This window comes from Apaloderma vittatum, unplaced genomic scaffold, assembly GCF_000703405.1.
Source record: "Apaloderma vittatum isolate BGI_N311 unplaced genomic scaffold, ASM70340v1 scaffold43479, whole genome shotgun sequence".
Taxonomy (NCBI): domain Eukaryota; kingdom Metazoa; phylum Chordata; class Aves; order Trogoniformes; family Trogonidae; genus Apaloderma; species Apaloderma vittatum.
Window position 1 is genome coordinate 2,506 of NW_009735477.1, and position 16,025 is coordinate 18,530.

Sequence of the window (16,025 nt, forward strand, 5' to 3'; positions counted from 1 at the left end):
ACTAGAAATCGGTTTTGTTTGCTGAGAACAAAGTGCCTCCTCGCTTCTCCTGTGCCTGCCATTGCACCCTGCAAGGAGGAGCAAAGTAAAGCAGCCTTCAGTCTCTCCATAATCATCGAAAGGCAGGTTTGCAGCCTTTGAGCATCGTCTTTGACCTCCCCTTGCTGTACGGCAGGTTCCCTCCTGCATCCTTCTCTCTGGTCGGATCCCATCTCCCGCAGCAGAAACGAGCAGGAACCATGGGTGCTCTGATGACCCAGCTCCCTGCTTCGTCTCAGAAAGTTTAGTGTGTCTTTGTGCCTTTTTCTAGGTTTAGTGAGGGGAAAAAACATGTAATTTAAGCAAGAGCGGATTCCTTTCACGCAGAACACACATCAGTTCTGTGTGCGTGCACCCGCTGCCGTCTCTGTGGAGAGAACTGAAACAATTGTCACCCAGTCCCGGCTCAAAGTCCTCGTACAGGCTCTCGTGCAGTCCGTCACAGAGAACTAAAGCTTTTCAGCTTTGGTGTGTAAGCTGGGAAGAAATTATGCCTCAGCTTTTACGCCAGTTTGTACATCGCAGACAGAGAGAGATGAAAACCTGAGCAAAAGGCTTGTTGCTGCGTGAGTCCCCCCCCGGGTCCTGGTTTGCTCTTTCAACCCCTGAGTTGTGTGCGCCGGCTTCAGCCAAAAGGGATGATGATGGGGAGATGTTTGAAAGCATCCAAGAGGCTTAGAAGAGCAATGTGGGTTCCAAAAGGTCCCGCTTTGTGAGTGTTGAATACTCCACTGGCACAGCTCTGGGTTGCTGCAGGGTGTGTAAAAACATGCGTTGCCTGCAGTAGTTTTGAGGACAAAAGATGGATTATCAAGCACCGGGCATAAGTAAATGTCTAGTCAAAATCCTGATCAGCACGTAGTTGTTTTCTCATGACATGGACTCAGCGTTTTGCTGATCTGTGCATCGTCAGCTGAGGGTGACTGGAGAGCTGCCCTTAGCAGAGGAGGTGTCTCCGTGTCTTTCCCCTGCTCCCCAGCCTGTCCTGTGCCGTGACAGCTGAGGCATCCCAGTATTCATTCATTAGTTCCAGCAATACGTGTTGCTATGTTTTTGCCGGGAGTAGGGAACCATCACAGCGGTGTATAAAAGTGAGTCTTGCTGTACTCTGGAAGGCTCAGCAGCTCTGGGAGAGGTCAAAACCTCAGGCTGGTTTTATTACTTAGGTTTTCCTAGAGGTTTTTGTGCAATGCAACAGCTTTTTAACCTCACCTTGCTCAGACAAAGTTTTCTGTGGTCTTGCTAAAGAGCTACGGCCAGACAGGGCAGCTCCAGGGTGAGTAGGACCTGCCCAGTTTCCAGGAGTGTTTCTTCACGACCTCCATCGGCTGCTGCCGAGCCTCCTCTGCCACTGTGACCTTGTTCAAGCTGAGCTTTGAGAGGAGGGAGGGGAAGAGAGAGGGACCCCTACCTCCTTCTGGCCTTCCCAGAGCTTCTGCTTTTGGCAACAGCTCCTTTCTCAGGGGTAGTGTTGGCACAGGGGATATTTTAGCAGGGCAGGAGGCAGGACGGCAGCAGCTAAAACAGGTTTCTTCCGAGGGGACATCTCGCTTGTTCACTGACCCTGTCCTGGGGCTACGTTTGCTGTGGAGTCTTCTCCAGACATTATTAGGTTGCTGTCCTTTTCCAACTTCCCCTTAACTTCACGGCTTTCAGCTTGTGGTGTGGAAAAACCAGAGCATGCTTTCTAAAGAAACCTCTCATAGTGCTGAGCAACTCCTAGCCTGGCCTGCTCACGTTTTTGGTGTGAGAGATGTAGTGTAGATATGATAAAGAGCTAGCCATTGGCCCTTGCACAGTGTTGTAATAAACTGGTGACAGAGGAAGAATAGGGAAAAAAAAATATCAAAGGGTCTTTACATCAAAGGCGGAGAGAGAAGCTGCAATTAACATGGTCAGATGTGGGAAATGCGGCTGGGGAGGGGACCGGTACCAGAATTTGCACTGATGTCCTCCTGTCCAGACCCTATCAATCTTGCCAAGGAATTTGACAGGCGAGAAAAGTCAAAGAGCAGCTGAGGGATTCTGAAATCAAAGAGCTTTGAAAGCTGGATCAGAGAACGGAGCACAGCTTTCCCATCTACTTTGAATTTATTGTTGCTAATGAGGAAGCAGCCTCTGGTCTGAGCGAACATGTGGGACCAGAGAGGTCACTTCACATTTCCGTCACGTTCGGAAGAGGGTATCGAGGGACTCTCTCCAGGTCAGCCCTTTTGCTGTCAAGCACGTTCAAATGAGCAATTCAGAGTGAGGCGGCAGGAGGGGAATGCTGGCCCCTTTCGGGCCGACAGAACGTGCTGTTTTCTCCAGATCACAGGGTTTCTTGGAGGCAGAGCTGGGAACCCCGGCGTCGGTCCCTCCCGCTTCATAAGCAGTGCGTGCTTCTTCTGCCTGGTTGCTGATGTTGGCTGTGGGCAGCCTTTTCTTCTGCGGGGCTGTGAGTCTAAGACTTTGCATGGAAATGGGTGAAACCTCTACACAGAGCTGGAAGTGGTTGTGTCGAACGCTTGTCTGCAGCTGGGCTCCGTGTCTTCTTCGGGTTGGACGTGTGAGGGGAGCGGAGCTCCCTGCTGGGGCTCCCAAGCGTCGGGGAGCGCCCTGTGGTTGGGTGGAGAAGCAGTCGAGCAAATAGGCTGATGAGACCAAGAGGAGAGTTGGATTTAATTTGACGCCTTTCGCAACTCATGAGATTTTTATCTTGAAATTGGTAGCCTCATTATTTAAGTGCCGAACACTGACCCAGATTCCCAAAACCTTTCTGCGTTCCCTGCCCTTTTGCTGCCCTAAATGCTGATGCCATCATGTTTGATTTTCTCTGGCTCGCTCTGATAATGCTGAAGGTGCAGCTGACAGAGAGGGAAGCCATGGGGATCAGCTCCCCGAGGTCAGGGCCCTCAATTATCATTCAGGCTGCTGCCTGCCCACGAGGCAAGAGCTGTAGCCGAGACTCACAGAGCTACAAACCTTCAGAGGGGGACAGAGCGTGCCAGAGGAACTGCTGGCGTGAGAGCCGCATCCCTGGCTCGGCAGCGACGAGAGTGTCCAAGCAAGCCGAGGAGTCTCGGTTGCAACAGGGGGATGAGCAACCCGCGTTGCAAAGTCACCCTCCCTCTCTCTTCTCTCGAGCGCTGAGCCAAGCTGCCCGTTGAAGTAGGCAGAAATGAGTTCAGGGGGTGAGGTCTGAAAACTCCGGGAGCGGGCGAATGGATTCTTGCGTGGGTTCACCTCCCATGAATCCTTTTCTAGCAAAACAATTACAATCTCTCCACAGTGCCCTCTCTGTATTTCTGCTCCTCTGAAAGATTTTTGGCCTTTCCTGAAGTATTTCTTCCTTAGTTGTCTCCTTGAATATGTAGTTTTGGGGCGACCTGTCATCTGACTTCAGGAGTTTTGCGCCAGGTCTCTTAACAGCACTTCTGAGGCTACTTCAGTGGATTGTGATAACGTGGTAGGTAGCATTAAATAAAAAAAAAAATAAAAAAAAAAGGGGTCCTGGAGTGGATGGACAATGATGTGGCCATTGGTTAATGTGATATTTAGGATTATGCTTTCAGCTAAAGCATTGGGAATTAAGAGGCGGTGAGTTTTCAAGGACATTTTATCTACTGGGAGTTTTTAAACCTGGAAATACACAGTGTTGATAACATAGCAGGATTAAAGCTCGTTGCATCAGAATCAGCAGAAATTTTGTTGCCAGCTACTAGCTAGAGCACAAAGCCCTTATGTAGCATTTAATTCTCTTACGTGGAGGCCTTCCTGCTCGCTGCCTGCTTAATTGCAAGTATTGATTCACAAGTGTCTGCTTAAATCACTGTCTGTTCTCAGATCTCCCCTCTGAACTGTGCCTGCATCCCTGCTGCTGGACCCAGCCCGTCTCACCGAGCAGCCGACTGCGAGATCTGCAGGACCAGGCTGATTTTATTTAAACCTTGGTTATAGCAGTACTCAAATGTATTTTGAAGAGAGGCAGGATAAAAAAGAAAAAAGCTTTCAATACTTGTATTTATTTTCAGAAGCGCGGCAGTGCGATAGCTGCACGTAAGAACGGGGACCCCAGAGAGGAGTGATCTCTTCTGTGACATATTTGGAGGGCTCCTGATGGACAGGAGTGGGGGAAGAGAGGCTGAAACACTGGCTGAGGGGCTGTTTTATAATTATAAAAGAGCTTGTGACATATTCTGTAACTAGCAGATCTCAAGGGGATAGTAATGAACCCAGAAACCTCCTTGTGGGCGAGCCCTAACGAAGGACAACACTTGGACGTAACTAGTTCATCACAGGCATCTCTCTGTCAGGTGTGGGATGTCCAAACCTCATAAATGCTGTAACAAAAGTGGGTTAATACGGCAATAAATGTCCAGAGGAATTGTCTTGGCAGTTGCTGGTTTACATGGAAGGTCTGGAATTGAGACAAAGCAAAGGGGGTTCTTCCGAGACAAACGGATGAGTTGCTCTTTCAGTGCGGCCTCCACTCAGAGTTGGCTTCTGAAACCTTTCCTATGAATAAGGCAGAAGGACAAAGTTTTGAAGTGGGTCAGGGAGAGGTAAAGACTTGCTCTCAGCTACAAACCCCAGCAGGACGTGATTCCTTTGAAGAATGTTGCAACCGTGATTCAGGTTTTAGTGCGGGAGTCGAGCCCTGTCGTATTTTCAAAGCCGTGTGCTGCCGTGCTCCCGAGGAACTGCAGAGAGTGATAAATTCTGCAAAACACTGTTTTCTTTGTAGGTAGCAGAAAATCACTTCAGCCTGTGCTGTCATAGGGAACACAATACTCTGGCATTGACACCTTTTTCTTGGCAATACACTCCGTACACTTGTAAGTTCCTTTGCCTACACACTTCAAGAGGCTTAATACCAAGTGGATGGGTTAATTACCCTGTCGTCTCCCACAAAATAGGTGTAACCTGCCTTTCCAGCAGAAGACAGAGGTAAAGCAAGATGATCAAGAGTCATGGCAGAGGCAAGCTCAGAATTTCCAGGCCTCCAGCTTGTTTCTGCACCCAAGGAGCTGGGAGAGCTTTGACTTCTTGTAGGGCATGCAGAGGTCTAAGCAAAACCAGGCTGTGCTCCAGAGTTGCACCGGTGCCTATCATTAGAACAGCCTGTGCTAGATGATGCTCCTTCCCAACCCTGCTAATGAGAATAAGCTGTCTGTACTTAAGAAAAAATATAATTAGTGACCAGGATATTTATTGTGCCTGCAGTCATCATCCCCAAAGCTTCTTCCCTCCCTCTAGAGAACTACCAATTAATTGAATGTCATCACCTGAAAGCCGAGTTTGTTTTCAGTTACTAGCAGACTTCACAGCACTCATCGTCGCTTCAGAGGCTTTAAGACAGTCTGTGTAATCTATTCTTTTTAATTTTGGTACTTGTATTGTTATTAAATTTTTGAAATAGGATGTTCTGTCACTGCCAGAGTGCAGTCTGCTCTGGAGTGGAGGATGACAGTGTGCATGATACAGAATGATTTAAGAAAAAGGAAATGTGGAGGAAGAAGAAATTTTAACTAAAAACGCCACTAGAATTACTTCTCTTGAGGAAAAATTGCGCTAGGAGCCCTTCTGACGCTGCAGAGTGGATGAGCCCAGAGGGAGGGCTATCAGAGTATCTGAAGTTCCAAAGAAAGTGCTCCGCACCTCTGGAAATGGGGCTGTCGCTGGGGACACAACCCATCCGTTAAACGGCGCCGAGCAGCCCGACTTCCCTGGGAAAAGGTGAGAGCGCTGCTGTGGCAAGCGGCTAGAAACCCCGAGATGTCACCCTGAAATCGCTGAGCTCTCTTGGGGGTGTGTCACGGCGCAGGGACAGGGTCCTTGTTATTGCTGAGGGCAGTGCCAGGCCCCCTCCGTGGGGCTCTGCAGACAAGGTCTCTGCCTCTCGGATCGCACGGGCTGGAGTGTCCAAACCAGGGGAGGAGAGCATTGACAGATGCGCCTCGGTGAGGTACCTTGCTTAGGTAGTTAATTTTCCTTTTGAAAGGTTTTAAGTTCTTTTTTTTTTTTTTTTTTCCTGAGGACAAGGCAAAAATGTGCCTGGCTTTCCTTTAAAGGGTCTTTGCTTTCTGGAGACGTGTTCCCACACCCACAAGGGCAGCTCTAAATGTGTCTATTTTAGTGTCTTCAGTATTAGCCAGGACTTCTAAGCACCAGAGGGACAAATGAGGTCGCTAGAAAGAAAGAGGTAGAAGTAAATAAGGTTGCTTACAGGGCTTATGTGGTAGATGAGAGTGACAGTGATGTTTGAAGTTTACCATCTGTGCCCAGGGAAAGGAAAACATCCTGAGTCGCAGATGGCCAAGGACATTCATGCTGTTCTGTTCAGAGAGAAGAAGAAGGGAAAAAAAAAAAAAGTTGTCTCTAAAATGCGCTTCTCATAACTTCCAGTTATGCCGTGCGCTCGGTCATGCTTTTGTGTTTGATTTCATTCTGATCTTCTGATTATTTATTTGTCACCAGACACGTCTTTACAAAAGCGTGTCGGCTCCCTGTCGACAGCCAACTCAGTCTCTCTGGATCGTAAAGACGTCAGCGTTTCCAGCTAGCCCAGCTCTCTGTCAGCGCAAAGGCCGGGCCTTGGTATCCTGTGGTCTTCTCATTTAGGTTTCTTATCTCTTCCTTACAGCATGGTCCAGGGTGTCAAAGCAAACTTTCTTTTGTAGGAAACTAAAATATCAGATTTTCAATATGAAGTTCCTCCTGCATCTTATTTGCATGGCTGAGTTATAACCCTCTAAATTACACACAGAAGCCCTGGCAGGCTCCAGCTCACAGCTCTAACGGGTGCCATTATATTGCTGCTGCCTGTTGGCACTCAACCCTCACTATCTCATCAGCATGAAGGGATGCTGTCAGCTTGAAAAATTGTGTCTTCCTTAGAGGGAGGTGGGGAGAGAAAAAAGAAAAAGCCATACCTACTATTGTTCCAGCCTCTTACGAGAGCAGCAACTAGAAGAGAGTAAAGGTATGACCAAGGTGCTGTTTAACTGTTATTTCAATGTGCTGCTGGCGTGCGTTAGCACTTTCTTTCTCCTGGGCGGTGGGAGTGCGGAAGGGTCAGCGAGGAGAGGCATGTTCTCATCCTGGGCACTAGCAGCAGCAAAAAGTGAGTGAAAAAGCAATGACAGTATGCATGGAGAGCAGAGCTCAAGTATAGAGGATGCCGTTGTGCTTAGCACGCTTCGTGAATTGGTTTGGGACGGGCTTGGGAGAGAAGGAACTCTCCATCCCCCTGGCCTGTCTTCCTTCCCCAGAGATGACTTTTACGGCGCCCTCGCTGTTTAGGGACCAGTCTAGGCTGAAACGCACCTTGGCTGAGATGGGACGGTCTCCAAACCAGCCCAAGTTGTCAGCATCCCCTTAAACACAATGAGGGAAAGAACTGGTGACTGAAACAACCAGCACGCTGCAGAGAACCCTCTGCCACTGCCACCTCCACCCGCTTCCCCGAAATTGTGCTCGGCTGCCTCAACCCACAAATGCTTCAGCACATGAGAGACCTCTTGCAAACCAGTGACTAACCCTGCCCTCTCCGATCCGCTGCGCAAGGGAACGGTTCTGTCTGGGCTGGGGCAGGTCGCTCCCAGCTCCTGAGGACAGCCCCGACTGGGGTTTCTTGCCGAGGGAACAGAAATGGGAGACCAAGCTCGCCATCTCCTGGGGAAAAGGCATTTACGCTTCCAGGGAAGTCTTATTTCATTCCTTCCTGGTCTCTCCTCACAGGGAATTAGGGACAGAACCAGGGGGAATGGTTGCAAGTTGCAACAGGGCAGGTTTAGGCTGGACATTAGGAAGAAATTCTTCACGGAAAGAGAGGGCAAGTGAGACTGCCGGGGGAGGGGGCTGAGTCGCCATCCCTGGATGTGTTCAAGTGTCGCTTAGATGTGGTGTTGGGTGATACGGTTTAGGGGTGACCTTGTAGTGTACGGTCAATGGTTGGACTTGATGATCCCAAGGGTCTTTTCCGACCTGAATTGTTCTATGGTTCTATGATTCTATGATTCCATTCATTCTCACTCTTCTTTGTGAAAAAGCAGGGCTGCAGGAGAAGGCTCGGGAAGCTTGCTGTGCCACCTCGGACTCCACTGCGGTCCCTCTTCTTCCCGTGAGAGACAACAACTTTATGGCCCAGGGGGTTTTGTTATACGCTTTGTACGTCCTTCGCCGGCGGCAGGACTCGTGAGCAGAGGTTGACAGGGTGTTGAGCGAGAACTGTTTGAAAATGCTGGGCAGGGTTACCAAATACTGATGGCTATTAAAAATGCAGCGAAAAAAACCCCAGCAACTACCTGCACAATGCCTGGGTGGATGGCGGAGAGGGCAGGGCAATAGGAGACGGTCAGCGTGATGAGTGCGTCGCAGAATAGTTTCTGACGTGGGGGTCGAGAAGTTGAGAGGGTCTGGGGAGGTGGGGTTCCTCGACTCCCAGTGCTGCCGCTGATTTATTGCAACCATAAGCACCTGCTTTTACATTTCTACAGCTTAGTGAGATGATCTTCTAAGGGGTACGTGAAGCAAGATTGGTGAATTCATTACATGGGTTGGTTTTGTAGGGGTTACTACAACTCTGGATAACTGCTGTTATAAAGCAGCTGAGGAAATTGCACTGCTGGCTATGTTGTTCCTAGTACCAAGATTTAAGATTAAGCTGAGCTTAAAGTGATTTTTGAGAGAAATGTTGTTCACTTAAGAAGAGCCATGTCACAGATGTGTTACCAAAAAAGCTGGTTTGAGTCCTAATCTGGGCAGGGTGTCCCCTATATGTACTGTTATATATAAACTCTGCTATCTCCAGTCAAAATTAGATATCAAACAAATTGAAGTTAACATTTTTTTACTTAGGTCGAAACAAGACTAAGTCAGATTGCTAGTAATGAAATAACTTGTTTGAAGTGAAATAGTAACACCTGGGTTATAAACAAAGCAAAACCTTTGTATAGATGATAGTTTCTGAAGTGCCTGAATATGTAAATTCCACGTTAAACCCAAAGCTTAATCATGTGTAACTGTTATATCTTTACCAAACCTGTTTTGCTTGGAGTAATTACCACTCGATAAACAGTGTACATGTAGGAGGTGTGGGTTTGTTGTGTTTTCTTCTATTAGTATTTTTAAGTGCTGGAATGATGATGGAATTTCTGAGCTCCACTTTGCAAGAAAGACGTGTAGTTCCCTGGGAGGAGGAGTTCATTCAGGTGAGTCACACGGTGTGACAGCTCTATTCTTTATTAATGCTCCATAAATGAACAGTTGTGGTGACCCCATTCAAGGGAGATGCAGACTGGAAGTGAAGAAAGGCCGCCAGGATGCTGAAAGGCACAGAATACAGAGCTTACTAGGCTTAGCTGTGAAAAGTGGGGGATTTCACTGCTCCGCAAGTATGAGGGAAAACTAGGAAGGTAGGAGAGGAAGTAAGTTAAAAGAGGACACTGTTGGCACAGGGGCAAGCAGAAAATGAAGTAATAGTAAAAATATTCAGGCCAGGCTACTAAATATGTGCAGGGAGGATAAAAATCTGATTTTAAGAGAGCATTTTATGAAAAAGATCCCATAGGACTGCCTGCGACAGCAGGTATGTTATTCTCTCTCCGTAAGTAGGACTTTAACATGAAGTACTCTCGCGGGTTGAATCACGACAGGCCTACCCAGCCTCTCTTGTTTTATACGCCTTTTTCTGAGATGTCTCAGCTCTGGTGCTAAGAGCCAAGAAGAAAATAGACCCGGCACTTTGGGCAAAGATTGCAAGGCAAGCTCTCACAGCGTTCTTGATCTCGAGCTGGAACATACCAGTGTCTTCTTAGAGAATGACCTGAGATACAGCCCTCGAAGTGCTGAGATACCCCTCACGCCCCTGAGCCACTGGGCAGCCCCCTCGGTACGTCTCCATGAGCAACTTCCAGCTACCTGCAGGGTGCACCACTCGGACACTGGAAGAGCCTCCTCAGTTTTAAATCTTTCTCTGCTTTACAGCTGTTCTATAATTCTATAATGGCTTTGTGTGAGGACTCCCTGCAACTGTCGGTTCCTCATTTTGCTAGGCACTACAACCTTTTGATATCGGATCATTATTTACCTCAAGGATTTCCTCTGTGACTACCCAGACTTCCTCAGCTCCTCTAACACTACAAGTACTTCCTACTGCTTATTTACCTCCTCGGCAGTTCTTACCTTCTAAAATAAACAGTGCGGTAAGTTTATATAGTGCAATATAAACAGGCTTTACCTTGACATTTGTAAACGTTGCAATCTTTGCTCCAAGTAGACCTTAACAAGTGACTTGTCACACGTCTCACCTCGATGCACAAGCTGTGTCACACCACTATCTTCTAAAGGCACAGGCTTCCTTAACACATTTACTTTACCTTGCACTTTGTGTGGGTCTATAACACTGACAAAGCTCTGTAGTTTACACATGCTTTTTGAGTGTTTCCAGACACAAGAGATAATGTCTTGTGTCTTGAAGGAGAGACAAATGGTTTATGAAAGGTGGGACTTTGCCACAAACAAAGCATTTGGATGCAGTCTTCCCGTTCGGAGCATTACAGAAGCTCATCAGAAAGAAAAGTCTGAATTTTGTCCATTTTCTGCACTTCCTCCTCCACGCTTTAAATACAATATAAAGTTTTAGTGCAGGGGCATCACCTGTAATGTTGCACAGAGCGGGTGCCCATGGAAAAAAGTGCCCTGAAACTGTATTACAATGAAAATAGTGTAAAAGATTAATCCACCTGAACAGGAAACAAAAGATCCCTCTTCAGCAACACACGTGAACATCCATTAAATCAGCCTAGAAACTAGGCACCATCACAAAGAGGCTGAGGTAACCCAGGACAACATCTCGTTTAGACTGAAAAGAATTCACAAAAAACAATTAGCTGTTCATTTTTTTTTTTAATTAAACAAAGATTTATACAAACAACAGAACCCTTTGAGGAAGTACAGGCATACGCTGCCACGGAAGGGTTTCCTACAGCACAGACAAGGGCCATCGATTCTTTCCTGTCCCAGCCTGCATTTTGTCCAGCAAAGGCAAAGCCCAGAATCCAGTAAAATGCAGACATGAATTACCTGAACCCCTTTTTTCCAACAGAAGAAGGAAATTACTTGCTGCTGAAGATGTTCAGAGTAGTCATTTTGCAAATGGTGCTACGAAGCTGATCAGAAGGGACTGTGTCGTAGCATAAATCGCCGTATTTCCAAGCATTATCCTGCAATAACAACCCGCTGTGCTTTGCTGAGGGTGCTGCAACCAGTGTGCACAGCCCAGAAAGAAGCACCCTCCTGGTCTGCTGACGCTAGAAAGCAGCCCATTAACCAGCTTGAGCCTTTCGGATCCTAACTTCAGGGCAGAGGGACAGCACTTGCTTCACTGGCTGCAGCTCTTTGCTGTTTCCCTTGATGAAGCTGAGCTCGCAGCCCTCAAATCCTTTTCTGCAAGAGAGACCAGTTTTTGTTCCAGCAACATATGAGGAAAACACCTTCTGGCACCAGACGAAAGGAATGTTTAAGTGTTCGCTCTCCAAAAGCTATCTCATTAACCCAACAAAGAAATCTCTTTCATTTTGTTTTGTTAAAACAGAAAACATGTTATACTAGGCTGCAACTTATGAGACCTGTACACAGAGAATACTTCCCTTCCTCGCTGCTGGAATCCACGTCCTTGAGTATTCATTTGTTTGCAACGGCAGAAAGTTGGTCCCGGATCCTTCCTAGACCTTCTAACATAGTGTCCAGGGTTTCTTTGCTCAGTTCCACGGTCAGTGCAGAAACAACAGGGCTATTTCCACACAAGGCAACATCTTCCTGAATCTGAAAATAGGAACGTAGGCGTTAGCGATACGAAAAATTCATTCATGTGTTTTTTTCTAGTGCCGCTACAAAAGTCAGCGCTTAACAAAGGAAAACGCTTTACGTTTGGCACCCAGCTCCATCCTGGAGGATCACGGCACTTTCTCCAAGCTCTGTGCCCACTAGAGCAGTGTGCTCCCACGGACAGAGTGCAGGTAAGCAAATATTGCCAGGAGCATGGGGGAATTCTGAAGACACTTGTAGCACGAAGCCACATCCACATTGAAAACATGCATAGGATATTTAACCTCATCCCACACACCAAAATTGGACTTTTTTCCCTCCTCCTCTGAAACCACCCATCCCATTTTTACTGGCTGGGAGGATTTAGAATTCTGCAGAATGCAAGCAGTAAGTTTAGCTGTATTCCCCAAGCAACAGATGTGGCCAGTGAAGGAATTTATTAGTAATCAAAAGTCATTTCCCAGCTAAATATGCTGATGAGCGGCCATGACTTCGTAATTTATCTTCCTTCTTTCTGCAGAGGTGACCAGGAACAACTATGCTGCTTTCTCGCATCCTCACGGAAAGAAAACTCTCCCTTGCAAAGAGAAGAAGGCTTTCACCAGAGAGAGCATTCCCGAGCTCCATGGTATTCAAAAGACCATCTCTGAAGAAGTCTGGTAATTGCCTGCCAGGCACCGGGCAAGCACCTGTCTGAGCCACTCTGCACCACCTCCGGTAAAGTCAGGGCTTGGACTTTGGTTATTTGGATCCTGTACCTTTTACAGGCACCGACATTACCTTTAGCTGGAGGAGGCAAGTCGGGACAGCCATTCTGCTGATGCTGTCTGAAGATGTCTTGATGTCCACCCTCCAGTCCATGTCAACCAGCCGAGGCAGGGAGACTGAGTGATTTTTTTTTAAAAAAAAAAAAAAAAAGAAGGGTCTGTTAGGTCTGCAGCACATGACACCTGACCTTGGAACCTTTGAGCACCACCCTGTAAAGGCTTCTCCACTTCTGGCCCTGGAGAACACGTAACTTCAGTGCTACTGTGTGGCTTCACATCTTTTTCACTTTTTTTTTTTTTTTACTGTTGATTTGTTTAAAATATTGAAGATATCATCCGATTCAGATGTAGCCTAACAGAAATCATTCAACAGGCTGGTACTGACATCAACAGTTCAGGGCTGGCCACGCCATGAGGCTTCCAAGGGCAGGAAGACAGGTCTGACTCGGCTGCCCTGCCAAGAAATCCGTGCAGCTCTCTCCTGCGAAAGAGGTGGGATAGTCTCTTACGACGGTGTGTATTTAATGGAGCTCACTGCATGGTGAACCCTTGAGAATCCCTAAGAACCGTGCAAACTGACCTAAAAGCTGAGGTTAAGGTTCTCCCAACAAAACTCTGGCACCCAGAACTCTGGAAAATGTCTGTAAGGTAAGCTCCTTGTTTAAAATACTTGTAAAGAAAACACGTTGTAAGGTGTGGTTTAAAAGGGCATATTTAAAGTCATTCCCACTTTGGTACCATCGCTTTTAAAAGACTTGAGATGCTTCTTGCACCTTTTTCAACTCCATTTTCTGGTGAGAGCTGAGCTGTACTTCCTGTGTTCCAAAGTGCAGCATCCAGTTTCCTGGGAAAAAGTTAATTCTTACTAGAAGAAAGTCCACAGTAAGGGCGCGGAAACAAAGACAAACCCTCTCCACCTGAGAAAGGCATTTGCAGCTAAGGGGCTTAACTGCTGTAACAGTGTCAGAATAAATGGCCGCAGGGTGCCTGAGGAAACATTGTTCCGGTTTATGTCTGCTGGGGATTTTCAAAGCAGTCGGAATGAAACACAGGACCAACCCCACCAAAGATCTGCCGGGAGGTGACTGTTTTTTTCTGAAACTCAATTTCAAACCTCAGCTGTGGTGCTTGGTAGGTTTGAGTGTGTTTGCAAAGCCTTGTTGAACCTGGCTGGCAGAGTTAGTTGACATTCTATTTAAGGGTACCAGAGGGGGACGAAGAGTCAAGACTAAAGCTCTGTGGAGTGCTAAGGAAAGAGCTGTCTCAAGAGGCAACTGCAGCCTCTCTGGATTCTGCCTCCGGTAAGATGCTTGGTTTCCTCCTGAGGGGTTGATTGTCAGCTGAGCAAGTTGCTTCCTAACCAAAACTTCCCGTTCTGCCTGGGGAAAGGCTCTCCTGCCTCCGCCTTCGGCTGCCCCGAGCACAGCTCCAGGGGGCAGTGCAGAACCGGCTGCTTCGCTCTTGCTTTTGGAACAAATTCCAGTTCAGAGTCTGTCAGGGCCCCAGCACTTGGCAGAGTTTGCAAAAACATAAACTGCATCTGTTTAGCCTCGTATGTTAATTTGCAAACACTGATGGCTGCTGGCTCAGGAGGGGCCGGAAACCATCCACCTTTTTTATGTTAACATAGATCAAACATTCAGCATGCCTATTATTTTATTAATAAAAGTTGCCTTGATCCCTATGTAATACGTGTCAGAGATTTCATGGACACAACAATCCATCATTTCCTAAAAGGCAATCTCATTCCAACAGGGTTAAACACGCAGAGACGTGAGCGTCGAAGTGGAGCTGCTACGAGCTGCCCTAAGAGCCGCACATCCAGCCCTGATTCGGGGTTGTGAAGATGCCGCTGGTGCGTTACACCGGTGAGCTGTGCTTGCTCTTATTTCCTCTAATGTGTGATATAGTGTTAAAGATACAGGAGAAAGCATGAGGTGTCTTGGTAACACCTGAACATTGTTTAGTGTAAGCAGCTGCTGCATTTACTGCATCAGAATTATACCAGTGTCTTGCCTCCCTGCAAATTCTGAGGGACAGTTATTGAATACCAACATCACTTCATGAGCTGAATGGGGAGCTCAGGGTGCGTCACTTCCAAAAGTTTTGCAGAGAGTTGCTACACGCTGCACTCCACAAGGCAGCAGCAGACTGAGCGTTAAACGGAATTGCTTGAGGACTGGAAACAACTCGGCACAGCAGCACAGAGCTGAATACGAGCCTGTTGACCTCTGCTAAGCTCTGTGATGCCACAATCACACAGCTTCATCTAAGGCAAACGGGGGCATCTCTGTGCTACTTTATAAAAACACGTTGCCATTCCCTGTGCTTCAGGATCCAATTAACTCAGGAAACGTTAACTGCACCAAGATGGGAACTGCTACTTACTCTGACTTGCTTGTGCTTCAGTCCTCCAGGTAGAGCTGTGGAAAAACGGAGAAGAGAAAAGCAGTATCAGCAGTGCTTTGAGGGGGAAAAATAAAAAAGTCAGGAAAGGATTCAGAGTGGCTTATGCCTGACAGATCACCAGGGCTGCAGCAGAAAGCAGGCGAGAGAGACTGTTTATTGTCACCAGCAGGCAATGGTGGACAAACTGGTGACCTTCTATAAGGGCAGCTCGCTCATGGCCTCTACTTCTCTCCCCAGTTTTATCAAAGCAATCGACTACTGAGCAGCGAGATGTACAAGCCGGCAGAGCTGCTCTTCTCTGTCACCACCTCACGTGTGCTCCACTGCAAATGGTGCCGCCTGCACCAAAGCCAAGGTGGGAAGCAGACGGGCATCGAGTTGCTACCCAGTCAGATTCTGCAGTACTGAAATCCAGCCCTTGAAGTTTTATCATCATCTTCAGCGGTTTTCCACCATGTGGGTGAGTTGTTAAGATAAAACCAGCTTTGTATTATGTGAATGAGGTCCACACCTATTCCAAAAGTCTCGGGAAAACTCTCTGTGCCCATGGCTGTGTTTTGTTTGCCGCTTCACTCAAATGATATATTCAATTTGACTGCTCCTCCCAGCCTGTGTGATTATGCCCTAGGCACACAGAAAATTCACAGAAACAACCATCCACATACAAAAACAAGTACATAGGCTTTAACTTTCCAGCAGAAAGCAAAGTGGCAGCACTCACATGTTCTCCAAGATTATCTTAGTCAAAAGGTTTTTCAGGTTTTGGTGGAAGTTTTCTGGAAAGAGAGCGAGGATGTCTTCTGCCGCCGTCAAGCCGCGGTACACGACGTGCCTGGTGAGGGTGTGCAAAGCAGACACCAGCTGCGGGAAAGGAAGAGGAGAAAGGGCTCTGCTGTGTTGAGAAGCATCACGTCCAGCGTAGGAGAGAGAGAGAGAAAGCTTCTGCAGCCAGACCGACACCACCAGGGCCTCCTCCTCTGCTCTGCCCTGGGGAGACCA

The 16,025-nt window shown here is 47.5% G+C and overlaps 1 protein-coding gene across 1 annotated transcript; it reads right to left on the reverse strand.

Annotated features, from left to right (window-relative positions):
- Positions 1-11,526: 11,526 nt before the first annotated feature.
- COMMD9 (COMM domain containing 9) lies at positions 11,527-15,887 on the reverse strand (the record flags this gene model as incomplete). Its single annotated transcript, XM_009876578.1, has 4 exons — positions 11,527-11,847; positions 12,631-12,734; positions 15,006-15,040; positions 15,748-15,887. Coding segments are annotated over 4 exons (420 nt in total), but the record flags the coding sequence as incomplete, so codon positions are not given.
- Positions 15,888-16,025: the final 138 nt, after the last annotated feature.